This window comes from Mustela lutreola, chromosome 3, assembly GCF_030435805.1.
Source record: "Mustela lutreola isolate mMusLut2 chromosome 3, mMusLut2.pri, whole genome shotgun sequence".
NCBI classification, from domain to species: Eukaryota; Metazoa; Chordata; class Mammalia; order Carnivora; family Mustelidae; genus Mustela; species Mustela lutreola.
In genome coordinates, this window is record NC_081292.1 from 22,487,622 (window position 1) to 22,511,286 (window position 23,665).

Sequence of the window (23,665 nt, forward strand, 5' to 3'; positions counted from 1 at the left end):
TACTGTTCCTGTAAATTTTCTCTCTGGTCATTCCCAGAGAACTGAAAAGAACAGGTCAGTGATGCTGAAAAGAGTGAGACAATAATTTCTCTGACTTGGAGCATGGTGCTTCTGTTGATGCTGTATGAAGTTGCATTGATTCTTTGGCCAGACGGGTCAAGCTGCCGGGCTTTTTGGTTACATTGCACTCCTACCCCCAGCTCTTTACAATTTTTTTTTTTTTTTTTTTTTTTAGAGTTAAAACTGCATTTCATTAGAAGTTACTTACTGTAATAACTCATTTTTAAATATAATAATTTATTTAAAATTCAGTTTTCTTTGTAAAAGGAAATGAGGTTATTTTGGCCTGGCTTCTTTGTGAAACTGCTGGGTCTTAGTCATCAACACTTCTTTTTGCACACATAAGCACCTGCTGTTTAGAAATTAGTTCTAGAGTTTGTCTGAAGGTCTACATTAAGCTCCTCTGTCTTTTAGGATCTCATTTACTTTGACTTCAACATGACTCAGTGATTTCATTAAAGGGTTAAGTGTCTCGGAACCTAGGCAACTTAGACAAGCTGGTAGGTGTGTTTGTAACGACTTTTAATTAGTTCTTTTTATCCCTTCTAAGTCACTCATGTTTCTTTTTTAAATATGCAGTAATTGCACTTTGCAGAGAGATAAGCTGAATAGAAGTTAAATAGTTCTGCTTTTTATAATCAATAATATTTTATTGAACATTATTGCATGTCAGACCCTATGTGAAGTATTTAACATACATTGTCTCATATCTGATAGTGTTGGTATTGCTTTGGAATAACTCCATGATGCAAATTAGAAATCAAAGACTTAGGAAGAACAAATAGCTTCCCTAGCGACACAGCTAGTAAAAAAATGTTGGAGCTGGAACTCTTACCCAAAGCCGCATGACTCTTAATTTTGTGCCTTTCAAAAGTGGAAAGGTCTTTTATATAAGGATGTATAATATGGTGCACTTCATACATTTCACAGTGCTGAAGGTCTTAATTGGTTGGTTTTCTTCCACATGAAGGTCTTTTCCCTGCTAACTCCGTGCTGTCCTTCTGGATCTTACTTGTTTGAAATCTTCTTGGGGTCTGTTTATCACGAAGTCTGCAACTAACTTTTTAATTATTTATTGAATTATTAACGTGAAAATCGTTTTCCATGTTATTAAAGTTAAAATATTCACACAGCTTTAGAACTTGACTTGGTTTAAATCTTGGCTCTTCCACTTCCTGATTGTGTGACCTTTAGCTGTTTACTTTCTCTCTGCTTTTGTTTTGTTTTTAAAGATTTGTTTATAAAGATGAAAATCAAAAAAGATTTTATAAAAAGAATTGATAAGAAGTTGGTTGAAAAAGGAAAGAAATTTAAAAAAAGAGAATGTATCAGGCGGGACACTAAAACAAAGCATTGTATTTTTGCAGGTGTAACCACCACCATGTTAAGATACAGAAAAATTCCACCATCCATGAAAGTTTCCTTGTTCCCGTCTACTCTTGACCCTAGGCAACCACTAGTCTGATTTCTTTTATTTTCTAGAATTGCATATGAATGGAATCATACAGTATTTACTGACCTGAAGATACCTAGTATCATAATGTAGTTTATCACCAGAAATATCAGAAGTTCAAGCAGATATATTGGAGCAAATTACAGCAGAGAACTTCCCTAATTTGGGGAAGGACACAGGCATAAAAATCCAGGAGGCACAGAGAACCCCTCCCACCCCTGCCCAGTCAATAAAAATAGGTCAATACCCCATCATCTAGTAGTAAAACTCACAAGTCTGTCTTTCTTTCTTTCTTTCTTTATTTGACAGACAGAGATCACAAGTAGGCAGAGAGGCAGGCAGAGAGAGAGGAAGGGAAGCAGGCTCCCTGGTGAGCCGTTAGCCCGATGCAGGACCCTGGGATCATGACATGAACCAAAGGAAGAGGCTTTAACCTACTGAGCCACCCAGCACCCTGAAAACTCACAAGTCTTAATGTCTTTAAGAGACTCATTTGACCCGGAGACACCTCTAGATTCAAAGTGAGGGGGTGGAAAACGACTTACCATGCTAATGGACATCAGAAGAAAGCTGGGGTGGCAATCCTTATATGAGATAAATTAGATTTTAAGCCAAAGACTTTAATAAGAGATGAAGAAGGACACTGTATCATACTTAAAGGGTATGTCCAACAAGATCTAACAGTCTTAAATATCTGTCTCCTAACATGGGAGTAGCCAATTATATAAATCAGTTAGTAACAAAATCAAAGTAAGGCAGCCACAAATATACAAAAATGGTAGGGGACTTTAACACCCCTACCACTGAAATGGACAGATTATCTAAGCCAAAGATCAACAAGGAAATAAAGGCTTTAAATGACACACTGGACTAAATGGACATCGCAGATAAATTCAGAACATTCCATCCCAAAGCAACAGAATACACATTCTTCTCTAGTGCAGATGGAACATTCTCCAGAATAGATCACATCCTGGGTCACAAATCAGGTCTTAGTGGTACCAAAAGATTGGGATCATTCCCTGCATATTTTCAGACAACAATGCTTTGAAACTAGAACTCAACCCCAACAGAAAAGTTGGAAAGAGCTCCAAATACATGGAAACTAAAGAGCATCCTACTAAAGAATGCATGGGTCAACCAGGAAATTAAAGAAGAATTTAAAAATTTATGGAAACAAATGCAACACAACTGTTCAAAATATTTGCAATGCAGCAAGGGCGGTTCTAAGAGGAAAGTATATAGCAATATGAGCCTTTCTCAAGAAACAAGAAAGATCTCAAATACACAACCTAACCCTACACCTAAAGGAGCTGGAGAAAGAATAGCAAATAAAGCTTAAACCTAGCAGGAGAAGAGAAATAAAGAACAGAGCAGAAATCAGTGAAATAGAAACCAAAAGAACAGTGAACAGATCAATGAACCTAGGAGCTGGTTCTTTGAAAGAATTAAGAAGATTGATAAACTCCTGGTCAGACTTAACAAAAAGAAAAGAGAAAGGACCCAAATTAGTAAAACTATGAATGAAAGAGGAGAGATCACAACCAACACCAAAGAAATACAAACAATTATAAGAACATATCATGAGCAACTGTATGCCAGCAAATTTGACAATCTGGAAGAAATGGTTGCATTCCTGGAGACATATAAACTACCAAAACTGAACCAGGAAGAAATAGAAAACCTGAACAGATGCATAACCAGTAAGGAAATTGAAGCAGTCATCAAAAATCTCCCAACAAACAAGAGCGCAGGGCCAGAGGGTTTCCCAGGGGAATTCTGCTAAACATTTAAAGAAGAATTAACACCTGTTTTCCTGAAACTGTTTCCAAAAAATAGAAATGGAGGGAAAACTTCCAAAATCATTTTATGAGGCCAGCATTACCTTGATTCCAAAACCAGACAGAGACTGAGGAAGATTACTGAGCAATATCCCTGATGAACATGGATGCAAAAATTGTCACCAAAACACTAGCCAAAAGGATCCAACAGTACATAAAAAGGGTTATTCACCACGACCAAGTGGGATTTATTCCTGGGCTGCAAGGTTGGTTCAAGGTTGGTTCAACATCGGCAAATCAATGTCATACATTAGTTAAAAAAAAAAAAAAAAAGCTGAGAGAGCATTGGACAAAGTACAGCATCCTTTCTTGATCGAAACTCTTCACAGTGTAGGGATAGAAGGTACATACCTCAGTATCATCAAAACCATCTATGAAAAACCCACAGCAAATATCATTTTCAGTGGGGAAAAACTGAGAGCTTAAGTTCAGGAACTTGGCAGGGATGTCCACTATTGCCACTGTTATACAACATAGTACTGGAAGTCCTAGCCTCAGCAGTCAGACAACAAAAAGCAATAAAAGTCACCCTAATTGGCAAAGAAGTCAAACTCTTACTCTTTGCAGATGATGTGATACTTTATGTGGAGAACCCAAATGACTCCACTCGAAAATTGGTAGAACTCAATACAGGAATTCAGTAAAGTGTCAGGATATAAAATTAATGCACAGAAATGAGTTGCATATCTATACATCAACAAGAAGACAGAAGAAAGAGAAATTAAGGAGTTGATTCCATTTACAGTTGCACTCAAAACCAAAGATACCTAGGAATAAACCAAACCAAAGAGGCAAAGAATCTATACTCAGAAAACTACAGAATACTCATGAAAAGAAATTGAGGAAGACCCGTGAAGACACATGGAGAAATGTTCCATGCTCCTGGATTGTAAGAACAAATATTGTGAAAATGTCTATGCTGCCTAGGGTAATCTACACATTTAATGCAATCCCTATCAAAATCCCATCAACTTTTTGCAAAGAAATGGAACAAATAATTATAAAATTTATATGGAACCAGAAAAGACCCCAAATACCCAGAGGAATGCTGAAAAAGAAAACCAGAGTTGGCGGGATCACAATCCAGACATCAAGCTCTGTTGCAAAGCTGTAATCATCAAGACAGTAATGGTACTGGCACAAAGACAGATGCAAAGATCAATGGAACAGAATAGAGAGCCCAGAAATGGACCCTCAGCTCTATGGTCAACTAATCTTTGACAAAGCAGGAAAGAATGTCCCGATGGAAAAAAGATAGTCTCTTCAACAAATTATGTTGTGAAAATTGGACAGCCACATGCAGAAGAATGAAACTGGACCATTTTCTTACACCACACACACAAAATAGACTCAGAATGGATGAAAGACCTTCAGTGTTTGACCGGAGTCCATCAAAATTTGAGGAGAACACAGGCAGCAACCTCTTCAACCCCAGTTGCTGCAGCTTCATCCTAGAAACATCACCAAGGCAAGGGAAGTAAGGGCATAAATGAACTATTGGGATTTCATGAAGATCAAAAGCTTTTGCACAGCATAGGAAACAAGAAAACCAAAATAAAACAGAATGGAAGAAGGTATTTGCAAATGACATATCAGATACTAGATCAGACTAGTATCCAAAATCTGTAAAGAACTTATCAAACTCAACATCCAAAGAACACATAATCTGATCAAGAAATGGGCAGAAAATATGAACAGACCTTTCTGCAAAGAAGACATTGAAAAGGCCAACACATGCATGAAAAAGTGCTCAACATCACCCAGCATCAGGGAAATACAAATCAAAACTACAGTGAGATTCCACCTCACACCAGTCACAATGGCTGAATTTGCCAATCAGGAAGCGCCAGGTGTTGACGAGGATGCAGAGAAAGGGGAACCCTCCTACACTGCTGGTGGGAATGCAAGCTGGTACAGCCACTCTGGAAAACAGTATGGAGGTTCCTCAGAAAATTGAAAATAGAGCTATCCTACAACCCAGCCATTGCATTGCTGGGCATTTGCCGTAAAGGTGCAAATGTAGTGATCTGAACCAGGGCACATGCACCCCAGTGTTTATAGCAGCAATGTCCACAATAGCCAGACTATAGAAAGAGCCCGGATGTCCATCATTAGATGAATGGATCAGATGAATGGATCAAGATGTCTCTCTCTCTCTCTCTCTCCCGGATGTCCATCATTAGATGAATGGATCAGATGAATGGATAAAGATGTGTCTTTCTCTCTCTCTCTCTCTCTCTCTCTCACACACACACACACACACACACACACACACACACACACACAGAGGAATATTATGCAGCCATAAAACCCCCGAAATCTTGCCATTTGCAACGATGTGGATGGAACTAGAGGGTATTATGTTAAGCAAAGTCAGTCAGAGGAAGACAATCTTCTTATGGTCTCTCTGTGAGGAATTTGGGAAACAAGACAGAGCATCATAGGGGAAGGGAGGGAAAAATGAAACAAGATAATACCAGAGAGGGAGATAAACCATAACAGACTCAATCTTAGGAAACAAACTGAGGGTTGCTGGGGGGGGAGGAGGCTGGGTGAAGTGTGGTGGCTGGGTGATGGATTTGGGGAGGGTATCTGCCATGGTGAGTGCTGTGAATTGTGTTAAGACTGGTGAATCATAGACTTGTACCCCTGAATCAAATAATACATTGTATGTTAATAAAAAAATAAATAGAAAGTGAAGTTAAAAAAATATTTATTTTAGAAAAGTGAGAGAGGGGAGGGGGAAAGGGGAGGAGAGATACAGTCTTAAAGCTGACTCCTCGCTGAACATGGAGCCACATATGGGGCTTGATCCCATGAGCCCGAGATCTCAACCTGAGCTAAAACCAAGAGCAGATGCTCAGCTGACTGTGCCACTCAGGTGTCCCACTGCTTTCGTTGTCTTACTTGTAGAATGATTATATTCCTTTCTTTTAACATAGTTCTGAGAATTACATGATTGGGTGATACACATGAAATAATTAGAATGTTGCCTAGCACATAATGTTCACTGATTGTAACCTTTTAGTTAACTGGTTATTGGTGATTAATTTTTGTCAAAATGTGTTTTAAGTAAAACACTAATCAAGAAATACTAATTAGCATTTTTTTGTTAGACTTATTTTTCCTTCTGAGGACTTGCCCTTTAGTCTTCAGGCCATGTGTTTATACTAAATACTGTTACTACTACTGTTCCTAAATACTGTGTGCCAAGTGCCATTCAAAGCACTTAATATATTAAAAACCTTATTTTCTAGGAGTTATAACTAATGATTATTGGTATTGTGAACTTTTAAAGTATTCCAGCCTTAGAGTGTTACCACTTTATCTTTATGGAAATGTTAAAGGACAGAGTAATGTAAGAGCCAGTTTTCCATTAGAGGTTATGTGGTGTATCTTGGTTGAGGAAAATCAGGTGGTGCTAGAGTCTTTGTTTTGTTTTCTTTGTTACCAAACGTTCCCATTGTTGCTTATTTGGAATAATGAGATACTCTGTTCAGGAACCATGTTGAGGTATTGAGAAGTTGTCAAGGGAACAGTCTGCTTTCAGGTTTTCAGGTAATTGAGTTTTTTATCTCTGTGTGTTATTGATGGTTTTATTATCTCTGTCAGGAAATTATCATGCTGTTAACAGACACTAATAGGAGCACTTCCTCTGTAATAACTTTGGATTGAGGTAATACTGTTTGAAGGAGCTCTTGGATGCCAGACCTTTTGGAAGCCTTGACCTGAAGGTCATGAGTGGTGTACGTGGACATTTTTGACATATCTTCAAACTCCAGAAGTTACAGATATACATTTAGATTATGTGAGTTTTATTGTTTGTATCAGAGTAAAGGAATTGATTCATAAGAAACTTAGTTCTGTTATATAATTTTATGATTTTTGCAGACCCATAGTATGGTTCATTTTTTCCTTTGAAATGAAATGCAAACTGTAAGGATGGTTGTTAAGCTCACTTCTGTTATTTTCTTTTAGGTAGTATTAAAAATAATAAAACATTATCAGGAAGAAGGACAAGGAACTGAAGTGGTTCAAGGAGTGCTTTTGGGCTTGGTTGTAGAAGATCGTCTTGAAATTACCAACTGCTTTCCTTTCCCACAACACACAGAAGATGATGCTGACTTTGATGAAGGTAAGGGTATTCCTTTCATGTGTCTTTGCAATGCATACAAAAGGTTTTTATTTTAAATTTATTTCTTTGAGATATTTTATTTATTTTTATTTTGGAGTGGGAGAGAATGCATGCGAGTGAGCAGAGAGGCACAGTGGGGAGGAGTAAGAGAGTCTGAAGCAGACTTTGTGCCAGATGCAGAGCCCAGTGTTGGGTTTGATCCCATGACCCTGAGAATGCTGAAATCAAGAGTTGGATGGTTAATGGACTGAAATACCTGGACGCCACCCCCATAAATGGTTTTTAATATAGTTCTCACCATAACCTTCGATTATTTCTTTTTTTTTTTTTTATTTTTTTTTTTTAAAGATTTTATTTATTTATTTGACAGACAGAGATTACAAGTAGGCAGAGAGGCAGGCAGAGAGAGAGAGAGGAGGAAGCAGGCTCCCTGCTGAGTGGAGAGCCTGATGCGGGACTCGATCCCAGGACCCTGAGATCATGACCTGAGCCGAAGGCAGCGGCTTAACCCACTGAGCCACCCAGGCGCCCACCTTCGATTATTTCTTACTGGGAGTCACGCCAGCCTAGTTCACTTGATTACTGAGTTTCTTGAAAAACTTATGCAAATTCTTTGAAATGAAGATTTATATTAAAAAAACTTCATTAGTTTGGCCTTATGTGGAATTTGAGATTCTGATTTTAATAATTTAGATAGGAGCTGTGCTTTTCTTAACTTTACCACGATGAAACCAGCTTTCAAATAACTTAAACTGTAAAGGGTAGGGATCAGCATTATGTGTCCAGCATTCATTTTCTTCTGTAGTATTTTGACTTGACTTTTAAGATGAGTTTAACTATCGATTTCAGAAACAAGACACTGAGAATTTCAGGAGGTCTTTGTGTGTGTGTGTGTGTGTGTGCATGTGTATGGCGCACTGCAGGTATAATTGCTTTGCCAACAAAGGCCGTTACTAGTTAAAGTTCACACCAAAGGCTAAGGTCAATAACTTGAGAGATTTTTTTAAAAATCTAGTTAAAAATAATTTCCCACTTGTCTGAACACCGAAGGGTCATTTTCTGTATAATGTTTTTTTATTATAGTAAGAACAAGTAGTATAATTTATCATCCTAAACCATTTTTGAGTGTAAGGTATAGAGTGTTAACTGTACGCAGGTTGTTTTGGAACAGATCTCTAAAAGTTTTTCATCTTGAAAAAACAAACTCTACATCCTTTGACCAATTCCTCCTCTTTTCTCCCTTGCCAGCCTTTGGCTACCACCATTCTGTTTATTTGCTTCCTTCCTTCCTTCCTTTTTGTTTTTTGAAAAGATTTTATATTTAAGTAATCTCTATACCCAAAGTATAGAATTCAGAACCCGTGACCCTGAGATCAAGAATCACACACTCCACTGACTAAGCCAGCCAGGTGTCCCATCTGCTTTCTGTTTCTAAAAGTTTGACTCTTAAATACTTCATAAAAGTGAAATCATGCAATATTTGTCTTTTTATTTTTTTTTATTTTTTTTTTTTTTAAAAGATTTCATTTATTTTTTAATTTATTTGACAGAGAGAAATCACAAGTAGGCAGAGAGGCAGGCAGAGAGAGAGAGAGGGAAGCAGGCTCCCTGCTGAGCAGAGAGCCCGACGCGGGACTCGATCCCAGGACCCTGAGATCATGACCTGAGCCGAAGGCAGCGGCCTAACCCACTGAGCCACCCAGGCGCCCAATATTTGTCTTTTTAGAGACTGGCTTATTTCACTTAGTTTAGCTTAATGTTCTCAAGGTTCATCCATGTTATAGCATTTGACAGGATATCCTTTCTTTAAGGCTGAATAATATTCAGTGGTATATATATACCACTTTATCCATTTGTCTGTTGATAAATATTTAGTTTATTTCCATCTCTTGGCTCTTTTGAGTAATGTTGCAGATACCTCTCCCAGGTCCTGTTTTCAGTTCTCTTGGAGATATATATATATATATATATTTATACACACACACACACACACACACACACATACACACAGAGAGAGAAATGGGATTTCCTGGATCATATAGTAATTATATATATATATATATTATAATATATATAATTATATATTATATATAGTAATTATATATAATTAATTTATATAATTTTGTGAAGAACTTCATACTTAATTTTTAATTAAGTATTTAATTTTGTGAAGAACTTCATACTGTTTTTCAGAGAGGTTACACCAATTTACATTCCCTACCAGCAGTGTGCAGGAGTTCTGATTTCTTCATATCCTCTCCAAAATTTTTTATTTTCTGGTTATTTATTTTTTTGATAGTGATCCTTCTAACAGGTGTGAGGTAGCATCTCACTGTTGATTTTGATTTCCATTTGCCTGATAGATAATGATGTTGAGCATCTTTTCAAGTTATCTGTCTGTATTTGAAGAAATGTCTGTTAAGGTCCTTTGCCGGTTTTTAGGGTTGTTGATGAGTTGAAGAAGGTCTTTGTATCTTCTGGATATTAACACCTTATCATATGTGTGGTTTGCAGATATTTTCTCCCATTCTGTAGGTTACTTTTTTACTCTGCTGAGTGTTTCCTTTGCTGAATCTTTTTAGTTTGATGTAATCAATATTGTCAGTTTTTGCTTTTGTAGTTAGTGCTTTTGGTGTAATGTGCAAGGAATTATTGCCATGACCAATGATAGGAAACATCTTCCATTTTCCTCTGGTACCATACTGCTTTGATTACTGTTGCTTTGTAGTATATTTTGAAATCAAGAAGTGTGAGGCACACGGCTTTGTTTTTCTTTCTCAAGATTTTGGCTCTCTAGGGTTCTTTGAAATTCCATATGAATTTTAGGATTTTTTCCCCTATTTCCATAAAAATGCCATTGGGATTTTGATAGGGACTACATTGAATTTGTAGGTCACTTTGGGTAATACGGACATTTTAACAATATTAAATCTTCCGTCTATAAACACAGGTGTTTTTACTTTCTTCTAGCCGTTTGCTAGTTTTCAGCATACAAGTTATATTCCCAGGTGTTTTATTCATTTTGGTGCTATTGAATATTTCTTTTTTGTGATTTGTTTTCTATGCAGTTTTTAATTGATGACTTTTCACTTGGATAAAATGTTACTTATGTAATTTGATTTCACATACTCATAGTACCTTGAAGATATAATAGATACAAAACATGTTCTTGCTAAGGTTAGTACCTTGATATTGCAGTTTGGTCTACAAAAATAATTTTTTCCTTAAAGTAATATCTTTAGAAACTAACCAAAACTATTTTATTCTAGGCACTTGAGTATTTATATTTTTCTTTTTTTTTTTTTAAGAGATCACAAGTAGACGGAGAGGCAGGCAGAGAGGGAGAGAGGAGGAAGCAGGCTCACTGCTGAGCAGAGAGCCTGATGCAGGGTTTGATCCCAGGGCCCTGAGATCACGACCTGAGCTGAAGGCAGAGGCTTTAACCCACTGAGTCACCCAGGCTCACTTTCAGTATTTATATTTTTAAAAACTTTTGTGCAATATGTACCTCTTTGTTTTTAAGCCGGCCAAGCTCTCCACTGTAATATTTCATCTGAACTACTGTAATGCTATCAGATTACGATTGGGATTTCTCTACACTCCGTTCTGGCAGTGTTAGGATATCTAAGTTCCTTTCTTTACTAGCATATATGGAAAGGCTTAATTATGTTGCAGTAATAACTCTTAGAGCTAGAAGACTGAAGAAGACAAGGGATTGCTAACATAGCTTTTTTGGTTTGGGAATGATGAGTCTGAGGGGTTCACTTGAAGTGGCTTACTCAGTGTGTTAGTGGCATAGTTGGGAGTGGAATCCTTTCTGGAACAGTTTATATTGTCACATAGTTACCTCAAAAAATTACTTTTGTCTTATAAAAATCTCAATTTAGAATTTGTGTAAGCAGAATGTATTATTAATTTTAGATGTTGATCACTGGATGCTGACTTCTCTTACAGGCTTTCAGGTAATTGACTAGTATGCTATTTTATGAACACGTACTTTAAGAAGCTCATTAAAAAGTTTTAACAATATGGGCATAAGAAATTTCAATTTAGTGTTAAATAATAAAATTGCTGGACATTGCGTGCTGTGTACTATGTGTACATTGCCTATAATTAGTTGTTATTCTGCACATTTGAAGGTTTTATCAGTCCCATTTTCCATATTAGCAGACTGATCCTCAATAAGACAAGTAACTTGTCAAAAATCATTTAACTGGGAATTTATAGAACAGGGCTTGAAATCTTTCTCTGCCTGATTCCGTCTCATGACTTTCCTGTTACTGCTTTTGGACACTTAGTGAAGTGAAAGCCAGTGTTTAAAGGATATAGAATGGGGAGCATCATATTTTGTAAGTGAAATCTGCTCTTTGGGTAAAACAACTGAATTTGTTTTTCTTGATTTATCTTTAGAAGCGAGTAGGATTTGCCATTTTTCTTACGCATGTGAAAAATCTGCGATATTATTCTTTATTTCTTCCTACCCTTATTTAGTCAGTCTGTAATTTTAGGTTCTCTCACATTATTTATTTATTTACCTGAATAGCCTTTACTATGTAGTCACCATTAGATTTTTATCAAACCTAGGTAAAAGCTAAATTTTCTCATTATATGGATATATCTTGGAATAGAAGAGCCCTGCATGTTGATTATTTTAAATCATTCTAAACACCCATTGTTTTACATACTCCTTTTCTGTTATTTATGCCTACTAAAACTAGTATTTGTTTAGGGAGAGAACCTTTTTCACCTTTCACCTTATGGAAGTAAAGTTCTCACTAAATATTTTGTAATTTTAATGATTACATATTTTGAGTTGCTTAGGTGTTTATTTCTTTGTTTTTGTTTTGGTGCCTCATGTAAAGTGGAGATTTTTAAATCTGTGGCCCCTGAGTGAAATGTTTTAAATTAAGGGCTGACAAGCCACAATCTGTGGGGCTGCTTCTGCATGTAAAGTTTTATTGGAACGCTGCCATGCCCATTCATTTATGTATTTTCTGTGGCTGTGTTCCTGCTACAGTGGCATAGCTGGCTAGTTGTGTCAGAGACCATATGGGCAACAAACCTGAATTATTTTTTTAACTGTCCAGCCCATTAAGAAAGTTTGACCAGTTTGTGTGTGTGTGTGTGTATAATGTTATTTTTCCTCTCCCTTCAGGTTAAAGAGGAAGGTAATAGGTTGTCTCTTTCTATCATAAATAGATGACTTTTTGTTTGTTGGTTATCCCTTCTAACTGTTGTCTAACTGTGAGTCCAGAAAGTATTATGGTCATTGTAATAAAAACACTGTATTAATGGGTATATGTTTTACTGGTGCATCTGGAAAGTATCAGAAGATGTAGCTTTTTCCTTTTTTTTAATCAATTTTTCTTTTATCCCCCCAACCCCCCATTGAGTTGTTAATGAACTTTTCCTTTACCTTACCCCAACCCCCACTGAGTTGTTGATGTTTGGGGAACTCTCTATAGATATTAGGGAAGAAAAACATTTAATTCAGTTGCAGACTTGTGAGTCAGGTACAGGTTTGTGTGACAGTAGAGTGTTTTTGTTTTTGTTTTTTTTTTTTAAGATTTTATTTATTTATTTGACAGAAATCACAAGTAATCGGAGAGGCAGGCAGAGAGAGAGGGAAGCAGGCTCCCTGCAGAGCAGAGAGCCCGATGCGGGACTCTATCCCAGGACCCTGAGATCGTGACCTGAGCTGAAGGCAGCGGCTTAACCCACTGAGCCACCCAGGCGCCCGACAGTAGAATGTTTTTATGAAACCTTTGTCACAAAGCGAAGAAGCAGTTACCGTTAATTTATATGGAAAAACATTTGAGCATTCCCAGACCCAAAAAATAACTTCTGTTAGGCTTTTCTTGTACCTTAGTACACATCTTGCTAATGGATGCACAAGATAATTCAAGATAAAAAGCACAGATGCTCACAGGCACAGTTCAGAACTAGGGTGGCTTGCTGTTGGGGAGGAAGATTGTCAGGGCCACTCTCGCTGCTTGGCATGTGTGCTGCCTCTAATAGCTCACCACAAAACAAATGCCGAATGTTATTTTCGCTTTTTGTTTTTTTTTTTTTAAGTGAAAATTCTCTTTGGATTTCTTTCAGTAGGTCTTTCAGAAAAATGAAGTGGTATACCGCAAACTTCCAAAAGCAGGGTATGCCTGTATTATGGAAAGGTAATGAATGGTATGAGGCCAAAAAACTTGGGTGGGAATCCCAACTCTATACTTAGACCTGTGTGACATTGAATGACTTCAGTTCTGAACTAGTTTTTTCCTGACTCTGTACTACCTTTCATTTAGCACATGTTAATTGCTCACTTACTCAGTACTAGAAACATAGCTGAAGGATAATTTCTTTATGAGATCAGTGCCGCCTTGGATTATGTTACAATAGGGTGATTGAAAACCAAGGAAACTGTTGTGGCTTGAATTTTTTTATGTTTCTCTCCATGAATTCACTTTTTGTTTTTTCCCATGTGATAACTCTCCTTTAAGTAGCTTAAATCGTGATATACTTATATTACAGGATTTACTTTGTAGTTAAAAGCAAGATAACTTGCTCATATTAGAGAATATATGCTTTTTTAAAAACTGAGTAGAAAGACTCATATTAAAATTCCCATTAGGGGGCACTATTATCAAGCTTAGGAGAACTGGAGACTAATTTGTTTTCTCAGACATGCAACCCGAGGCTTGCTAAAAGGGAAAAATATTTTCATCTGATAAGATTCAGATACTGTTTTATACAACTGAATTCCTTAAATATGTTATAAAGTGCACTGAATTAAACACAGATCCAATAACTCACTGTCTTATTTTTCAGCAGACTAAATCAATTTAATATTGCAGGTGATATAAGAAGCTTACTTTATTTAGCATTGGAGCCAAATCCATAATTTTCATATTTGGAATGGACAGATTTTTTATTCTGCTCTCTTTAAGTCAGTCCAAAGGATGATCCTGAGACTTCAAATAAGTTTTCTTCAAAAACGAAGCATGAAGACTATATTGTACTGCTAAAATGCAGTTAGGGGAATGAAATGATGCCTCACTTACTCAGACAGTATGAACGTGTGTGGCATGTAGAATTTCTGGAGTTATTCTACACATTGACGTGATATAGACAAACAGATAGCTTTTGGCTTTTTTGTTCATTTTCAGGTACTTGAAAGTTATTTTATATTTAAGTTTGGCATTAGGATAAGAGATACTACTTTAGACTGTTAAATATAATTATTTTGTTATCATTAAACTTCCAAAAGAAAAGCAGTCATGTAGAGTATTAAACATACTTTTCAAAGGTTAAATAAGAATTGGCAAAACCAGAATTTACCTTAAGATGTACTGGGAGTAATTTTTCACTGCATAGGTGTTATATTTTTCTATCACTGGCTTCAGAGAGAGTAGGTTTTATCTAACTACCTTATTTGGAACACTCTCCATGTAAGTAAGCCATAGTTTGCATTGGGGAAAATCTCTGCTTAATCACTTGCTTCCTGAACTCTCACTTTCCTTCTCTTTCTTCTTGGTTTGCCTGTAGTCCACACCCAGGGCAGAACTGCTTGAAATCTCCCCAATAATTACAGTTTCGGCTTTGTATTGCTTATGGGTTCCAGGAAGAGTTGAATCAGGATAGAGAAAGCTTTCGTATTTTTTTTTAAACGCAGATAGGGACATTTTGTGACAGGATATGATGTTTACTTATTATTTTGTATTATTTTCTATCTGTGAATAATCAGTGATCATTGTGATCTGTTCGACAGATTCACTTCTTAAAAAAATCCTGTTATGCACTTTTCTCAAAGAGCTTTTCTTGGTGCAAATGTTAGAAATATATACAGACCGTTTGGAGTGTGTTTTGAACCTTATTGGAGAAGTAGGAGGGTGTTTACTTTGTGACCTCAGATCATTAAGAGGTATGATAAAATGTTTCAGATATCTCAGAAAAAAATTAGTTCTTAGTAATTCATTTCGACATTTATTCAGCAAATTACATGAATGGGTGGTGGAAAAGATCCAAAGATAGGAAATCCTGGTTACTGCTTTGAACGATTTTAAGTGGGAGAGATGTGTAAAGAATTGTGAAACCGACTTGATAGAAGTCTAGAGTGAGGGAGGACAAAAAGTGAGGGGAACACTCCGGTACCAGCTCCTAATTCCTTTTGGCTATGACTTCGTAAGAGAGGTGAAGTTTGACTTTGTAAGTGGGTGTTGTTTGTATTTTAAGTGATTTTTAAGGAAATTGTATCTTGTGAGTTTGTTGGAATTATTCACATTTCTGGGCCCTCATGAATAACAAGCATCTCTAGAGACAAAGAACAAATTATTTAATATATATTCAACTTGGCACCTTTATTGTTCAGTGATAATTATGTTCCTTGACAATATTTTTCAAATTTTGTTGTTGATTTCATATCCAGGTAGGGAAGCTGTTTTTGCTTTCTAGGCTGTTTTGATACATAAAGGATTCCTGACAATAATTTAGTGCCATGTTTATAGAAACCTAGGACGCATGCTGCACTTAGCTCTATTTAAAATATTTAATAAATATTTAAATACAATATTTAATGAATTGTAAATATTTAATAAAACATTTCATATATATTTCATTTTAAATGAAACAGTGTGTAGGTAGGTAACTAGAGAGAATCTGTACACTGAGTTATATAATTCTCCTGGGTACTGATCTCTTTTTTGATATTCATAGTAGTATTTTGAAAATGTTAAACCATTCGTATTTAATGGCTTATCACTGAATATTCAGGGCAATGAACTTTAGATTATTGCTTACTTAAATTATTTTGATTGCTCAGAAAGCCTGTGGTTTGCGATTTGAAACTAACTCAAGAATCTTACTTTATATGTTTAATCTTTGGTTTATTAAGGTGATTAGAATATGAGACACAATCCAAATGTGAAGCATCAATCCCAATGTTTTTATGTCTTTTTTGTTCCTTTACTTTGGGTGTCTTAAGATATTAAATACAAAAGTAGGAATAAAGTCTAGCTTTTAAAAGTTTGAAGAAACATGTTGCATTTATTTAATGTTTTAAAATACAGGTTTTTTTCGCTTTTAAATGAGTTGAGGAATTCCTGTGCATGGAAGGATATATACTATTGAAAATGTGGTCAAGGTAAAAGATTTTTATGCTTAAAGAAATTAAAGCGCTTTACACTATACCCTCCCTTGGTCCCTAAAGTGTAAGTGCTATGGTTTGGAAAGAAGCCAAGTAAAACGTGTTCAAATTTTGTGCAGACTTAAAGTAATACTTTAAGATTTGAAAATTACAGGTGGATCCAGTACTTAAATAGTATTTAAAATTCCTAAGTTTCCCAAGTCTAAAAGTGTAATCCTTAAATTACTATTCCCAGTGGTTTACATTTTAATTAAATAAAAATTGTCTTACTTTTGAACCACAACAACTTTAGGTTTAGATATTTGAGTTTATTACTGAACTTTAAGGTAATAACCATTAAAAATGAACTGTTTGGCATTAATTAAAATGTCGAAAAACCACAGTTACAGTGTGTAACCAAAGATCCTTGCTGTTTCTGTTTTTCCAAAAATTGTCCTAAGCAACACAGTTCAGCTTGCTTCCTATCTTGCCCAGAAATGCTAACCAGCTTATCTCACTAGGTGAAATTTTCATAAAGCTTGAAACTTTTATCCATTTTCAATTATTCTTCACGACTTACCTATTACCACTTCCTGAGTGGTGGTTTCATACCTTTATCTCTTTCCACCTTGGGGGTTATATGCTGCTTTTACTTTGGGTAGTAATTTTTACCCAGTGCATTTTAGATGCTTTCTAGTATATTTGAAAACAAAGGGAACCTTTATTTTGGTATAAGTAACAATATAATAGTTACTTAATGCATTATAATGCAACCCTACATCTCCCCACTACCCTCAGCCCCATACACAATCACCCTTTATTTTCTCTAACATTGAACCTGAAGACATTTTAATACAGACAACCTTTCTTCCCCACTTGATTGGTAAGAAGATCACAGAATTATTCCAGTGGTGTTTGCAGAAATATATCTGTCTAATGACTGTTTTCTAGAATTTGATGGTACTGACTTAATAGAGATCATTTTTGATGGCAGGTTACTAATCCCACAACTAGCAACTGGCTATGGGAGTCCGTCAGCAGAGTCCTGTGTGGGGCTCTTTGGACTTGCAGCAGCTCTTAACCCCAGCAGGCAGCAGAGCAGCAGCAGCCTTCAAGCCACTGTGGCTTCCAAGCTTATCTGCTCTCTCTTTACCTTCCCCTTTCCTTTTCTTTATTCCTTTGTTATTCATTTCATCAAATCAGTATTTCAGTGGGAACCAGGTGCCAGGCATTTCTACTGGCTGTTGTGTAAATGTATTTATTTCTACTAAGGATGTTTTCTGAAGTGTTTATTATTTAAAGAACTTAGCTATTCTAAGCATATATTTGACTTGAAACATGGGAAGATTTGTTAGCACTTTATTTTAGTGAATTAGATTATGAATATAAAGTAAAGATTAAGTTGCTCTTCAGGTGAAAGTGTCTAGAAAATATTTTTGTGTAGTTGAAGAATCATTTGAGTTTGTAAGTGTATAGTGGCAAATCTGTATCTCCAGGTTTGCAATTCAGAGTGTTCCTGTAGTTTTGTTAAAGTAATTTTGTTCCTAAAAATTTATACATCATCATGTATTCTTTACTTTCATAGTGAAAATATTTTATTTTTACTTTTGATCTCATTTAGTAGCAACTCCAGAATTTTAGATGAAAGCTTTTCTGTCAGTAATTTATTCTGTAAATAATTGTACTTGGTTTAAAAAGTCTATTATCAAGACTCTTTTGGTAATGTGAATTATTTTCCTTAGATTTAAAATTTCTTCGTCACTCCCATCACCACTCCTGCTCTGAAAACATAGTCAAGATAAAACACTAAAAATATTTAGTACCGGAAGAGAATGAAAGGTTTTATGAAGAGTGCTGACATAATACTTTGATGGGTTTTAGCCATTTTCTCTGGTGATCGCATGAGGAATGGGTTGGTATGGTCATAATATGAAATACTAAGATCACTGTAAACCGTATCTGGGTTATTTTCATGTTCCTTTAGGAGATAGTTGACATAACTATAACTAGCAGTGAGACACTGATATTTTGTCAGAATCCAGGCTTGAATTTCTTTCTAATTGTCTCTTTATTCTCTGGGCAGCCTGATAAAAAATAATAGCCAATTTCACATACGTGGAAATGACGTGTGTACATATAAATACTATTATAGTCCTAGTTAATTCCTAAAATCATTCATAGATCTTGCAGACTTTTTTGAAAGGCATACAGGGAAGGTCATTTAGACTGAGTTCTGGCTAAAGTTCAGGTAAAGTTATGGCTTACTACTAATTGAAATCATGGGTCTCTCCAGCCTCAGTTTTCACATTCGCAGAGTAGATCATAACAAGAACTTCTGTAATTCTTTTAATAGATGGGAGACTGGGGCTCAGAGAAGCCCAAGTTTTAAATTAGTAGTAAATTCAGAACTAGAATCTCCAACATGAAAAAGTATAATCCACTACTGTTTAGGAAGATTGTTAATAATCCCGGTATTTTGTCAAAATCACTGTGAGGGATATGGATGCCTGCAATTGTAACTTGTAGGCATGATGTATTTTTTTTTTTTTAAGATTTTATTTAATTATTTGACAGAGAGAGGAAGAGCACAAGCAAGGGGAGCAGCAGGCAGAGGGAGAGGGAGAAGCAGGCTCCCTGTTTAACAGAGAGTCCCATGTGGGGCTCAGTCCCAGAATCCTGGGATCATGACCTGAGCTGAAAGCAGACTCTTAACCGACTGAGCCACCCAGGGCCCCAGTCATGATGTATTTATATTTACTTTAAAGTTTACTTGTTAGTGTTATCAGTTACTGTCAGCACTACTGAAATCAAATGACTGTTTGAATTTAATGTTAAACTTTAGAAAGTTTCCCAAGTTTCTGTGTGTATACTAGCTATTAAATAAAAATAAAGGGCAATTCTAACCTTCAGGTCAACAGAAATTAATGATGGTTGAATATATATATTTAGCTCAGGCAATAGAAACCCATTTAAATACTGAAAGCATAGCTTCTAATATTTTGCTAAGTGGAATGAAGAAAGTAATTACAGATTATTCTAGGTAGATTAAGGGAGGAAAATAGTTCATATTAAATGCCACTGAATGCTATCACAAACAATAGGTTGAATAGATGATTTAATTTAACTTAGGAAATCAGTGTTGACTGACACAGGAAGACTTTCTAGAATGCATTGCAGATGACTTAGTAGTGATAAAGACTGTCATGTGAATTTCCGTCTTTACTGAGTACACAGCATTGTTAAGTAGTGTGTTGTGCACTGTTTCCAATCTGCTGTGACTGCCATCTGCACAAGCGAAATGAAAGAGAAGAGAGCATGGAGAGGAAATGGATCGTTAGTTAGTTGTAAGGAATCCATGTGAACGCTGGGTGCCACTAACGAAACACGGAGCAGTTAGTGGTTTTCCTTTGTGACCAGTACAACTAGCTGCCTGTAAACTGGAGGTGTGCAACATGTACACATCTCACAGTTTACCTTTTGGATGTCATGATGTGTACCTATGGTTGAGACCGACTAGGAAATCTGGGGGCTGTAACTATGATTGTGCTATCCTTTTCTTATTCTTCTCTATCTTTGGTTATAATCTTTTTGCTGCTTTGTGTTTGGCACCAGTATTGAGGTCGATGTAATATTCCTAGCATGTTTACTGTGCCTAAATGGAATCTTTCTGGAAACAAATTATGCTATAAAAGTTTCTTGAGAACGACTAAAGTACTTCTGAAAAAAGTCAGTAAGACCTATAGATAGGAAAATTGCTTCAAAATCTTACAAATTGTAACCAACAGAGCATCATATGAGTGATGGAAAAGTTTTGTGTGGGTGAGAGCAACTGACTGTGTTTCTAACCTGTGTACCTTTGTCAGTGGATAAATCTCTTTATTTGAATCTGAGGTTTATAACTAATAGACAGTTCCTTTTATGTGCATATGGTTACCTTTTTGATGTAAACATGTGAGCCCTTATAAAACTGTGTTAACCATGAGTCATCTGGTATCTTCTTTGGAATTAACATACACTTATATAGATGACTAATAATACAAAGCCACCGTGGTTTCTGTGGCTTTTCCCACCATAGCTCCAGTTCTAAAACATTTAAAAGGAGACCCGCTCTCTCTTTTTAAAATTTTTTGGATGAAGAGTTGTCTTATCAGAAAACTGCAGTAACTTAAGCAGATCCATAACTGGGGGGAATTAATAACAGAAAGTTTTTGTTGACACCAGGAAGTAGATTAAATAGTGCAATTGTGGTAATGAGTACCATATATGATAAGCCTGAGCCACCTGGGTTTTATTAGGCTGCTTGATACTTTGATCACAATATTATTTCAAGGCTTGTCTATTTAAATTGCTAAGGTTTCTTGTCATCTTTGTGATTTAGACCGTAATTTTTTTCACTGTGAAGAGATCTTTGTTTTTAAAGAAAGATTATGTCCAAGCCAAAATTCTAGGGAGGTGCAAGTTCAACAGCTAAATGAACCATAGAATTAGAAAACCTGTTAAATACAAAATTAAAAGCTTGAAAATAGAGCAGTTGAATATCAAGCTTGTCTGACCTTGCTTCTCTTTAGTTTTTTGTGTGGATCATAATTACACTTTTTTTTTTTTTTAAGATTTTATTTATTTATTTGTTAGAGAGAGTGTGTGCACAAGCAGGGGGAGTGGCAGGCAGAGGAAGAGAGGGAAGCAGGCTGTCGGCTGAGCAAGGAACCTGATGCAGGCCGAACTCAGTCCCAGGATCCAGGGATCATGGAAGGCAACAGAAGGCAGACGCTTAACCTACTGAGCCACCCAGGCCTCCCTATGCTTTTTATCATATGGTAGTGAAGTACTATAAGGATATTTGACACAATTGAATTAATTATTGTTAGATATAAATATGTGCATTTAAAATATGGGTTTTATGCTTTGAGAATATAGTACTGGTATCGGTTTTCTTTATGCTGTTATTAAGCGGTTTTGATGAACATTTTTGAGGATTCATGGAAAGATTTGAACTATATTACCCAAATGAATGAATTGTATACCAATCACAGAATTTATTTAATTTGTTTGATAAATTGTCTTTGTCTTTGAACTTGAAATTTTAAGCTTTTTGTCTGGTGTAAATAAATGAAATTTTTAGTGATCAAAATCAATAGACTGTCCACTGTTTTTCTTTACTATATAGTCTTTCACAGGTGTTTAAGGGCATCGTTGTTATGTATTTAAGCAAATATTTTGGGTTGGGAAAATAAATACTCATTTTGACTAGTAAGGGAGGAGAACAGAGATAATTTAATAATTGAAGGTATCATTGTCCTTACCATAATATATAATAATCATTGTGAAGTATCATTTTGAAAAATCACATTTAAAATGCTTTGTATGTGTATCCATGTGCTCATTAATTTTTACTGTTTCGATTTTTGAGAACTCCTATAGCTGTTGTAATTTGGTCTGAAGTTTCCGTGTCCAGTGTAACTTTTAAGCCTAGTTACAGGCACTTAAAAATGTAATGGTTTTCTTTTAATATATCTTATTTGCCCTTGGCAGTGAAACAATGGCAATTAATAGCCTTTTCTCCTTCCTGATAAGACAAGGGAGAAAAGTATTAAAAATAGGAAACCATGTGAACTTGGGAAATTTCTTACTGGGAGTTTGTAACATTCTTATTATGGTAGATAGGGAAGTACTTGTAAATTTAGGGATATGTGACTCATTGATTCAGGAAAGATGAAATCATAAAAAGCAGAGAAGCACAGATTCAGGAACAAGCATGCAATACAGGCAGAGAAAAATGAGAAGATGGGTCAGTTAGAGCAAAAGCTTGGTTCGGGGGAATGGTCTGACAGGTAGGGTCAAATTATGGAAGGCTTTAAACACTTGAAAAAGAAGCATGGGCATGAAGCAGCTGTGAATCATTCTGGGTTCCCCAGCAGAGGTGTGGTAGTATAAAATCAGTATTTTGTGGCTAGAGGCAGGAAAACTAGGTGGATAAAGAGGGTTTGAATGAAGTGTAGGCATAGCAATAAGAATGAAAGAGTGAGTACTAAAGAGATGCAAGAAATGCCAAATGATTTGAGATCAAGGGTATACACACATTTTGAGGGTTTGACTTCCAATATCAAATAACTTTAATAACTGAAATATTCTAGAAGAATTAAATTTGTCATCCCTTTCCCTCTTGAATAGTTTGTGAAAAGCACCTATTCTGTGATGATGGTACATATTACACAGCAGATGGGTATAGTAAATGTAAGCTGTTGATAACCAGTAGGGGGATTCCTGCACTTACAATACCAGTATTATTAAAATACTAAATATTTTAAGATTTTTCAATTCATGGAGTTATTCAGTCCATTTTGAAAATACATACATTGTTTGGAATTGTTGATGTGGTATAGATGTGAAATGATATTCTTAGTTGTGTCTGTTTTTTTGTTTTGTTTTGTTTTTAAGATTTTATTCATTCATTTGATAGTCAAGTAGGCAGAGAGAGAGGGGAGGAGGCAGGCTCCGTGCTGAACAGAGAGTCTGATGCAGGGCTTTAACCCAGGCGCCCCTCTTAGTTGTGTCTTAATGTAACCCAACCAACATGAGTTTGCTCCTTGATGAGTCACAGGTAGAAACTATACCAGGGGAATTGTTGCACAAAGGAAACTACTTGTAGCAAATAAAGAGATCACAGGGAATAACTTCCAAAGCCATGACTTCTTGAACAAGGGAAATGGATTCTTTTTATTTAGGATTAGGATGAAGGTTTAGAGAGGGAAGCCTTGTCCGCTATGTAGAGGTGGATATACGGCTGTACATACACCTTAAAATGTGACTCTACATACATAGCTTGCTATGTAGATGAGGCTTGTGCTCCTCTTTGGGCAGAAATTTTAGTATTGTAATGAGGTAAAAGTAGTTGTCAGTTATTCTGGAGGTCTCTTCATGGTCCATCTGTGCATGAGTTCAGGTTATGCTCAGAGTGGTCTGAGTGGTTTGGGTTCGTGGTAGGTCTTGTTAGGGCAGTGGCTATCACTTGAAGGGTAATTTCAGTTTCCATTTGCCTGTTTTAAGAGATTAGCCAGAAA

General features: G+C 36.0%; 1 protein-coding gene across 1 annotated transcript in view; it reads left to right on the forward strand.

The window, feature by feature from the left end:
- The window catches only part of EIF3H (eukaryotic translation initiation factor 3 subunit H), a 98,754-nt gene that overhangs the window by 20,681 nt on the left and 54,408 nt on the right, over window positions 1–23,665 (forward strand). The window contains exon 2 of the mRNA XM_059165738.1: window positions 7,333–7,489. Coding sequence (XP_059021721.1) covers window positions 7,333–7,489 — 157 coding nt within the window. The remainder of the gene's footprint in view (window positions 1–7,332; window positions 7,490–23,665) is intronic.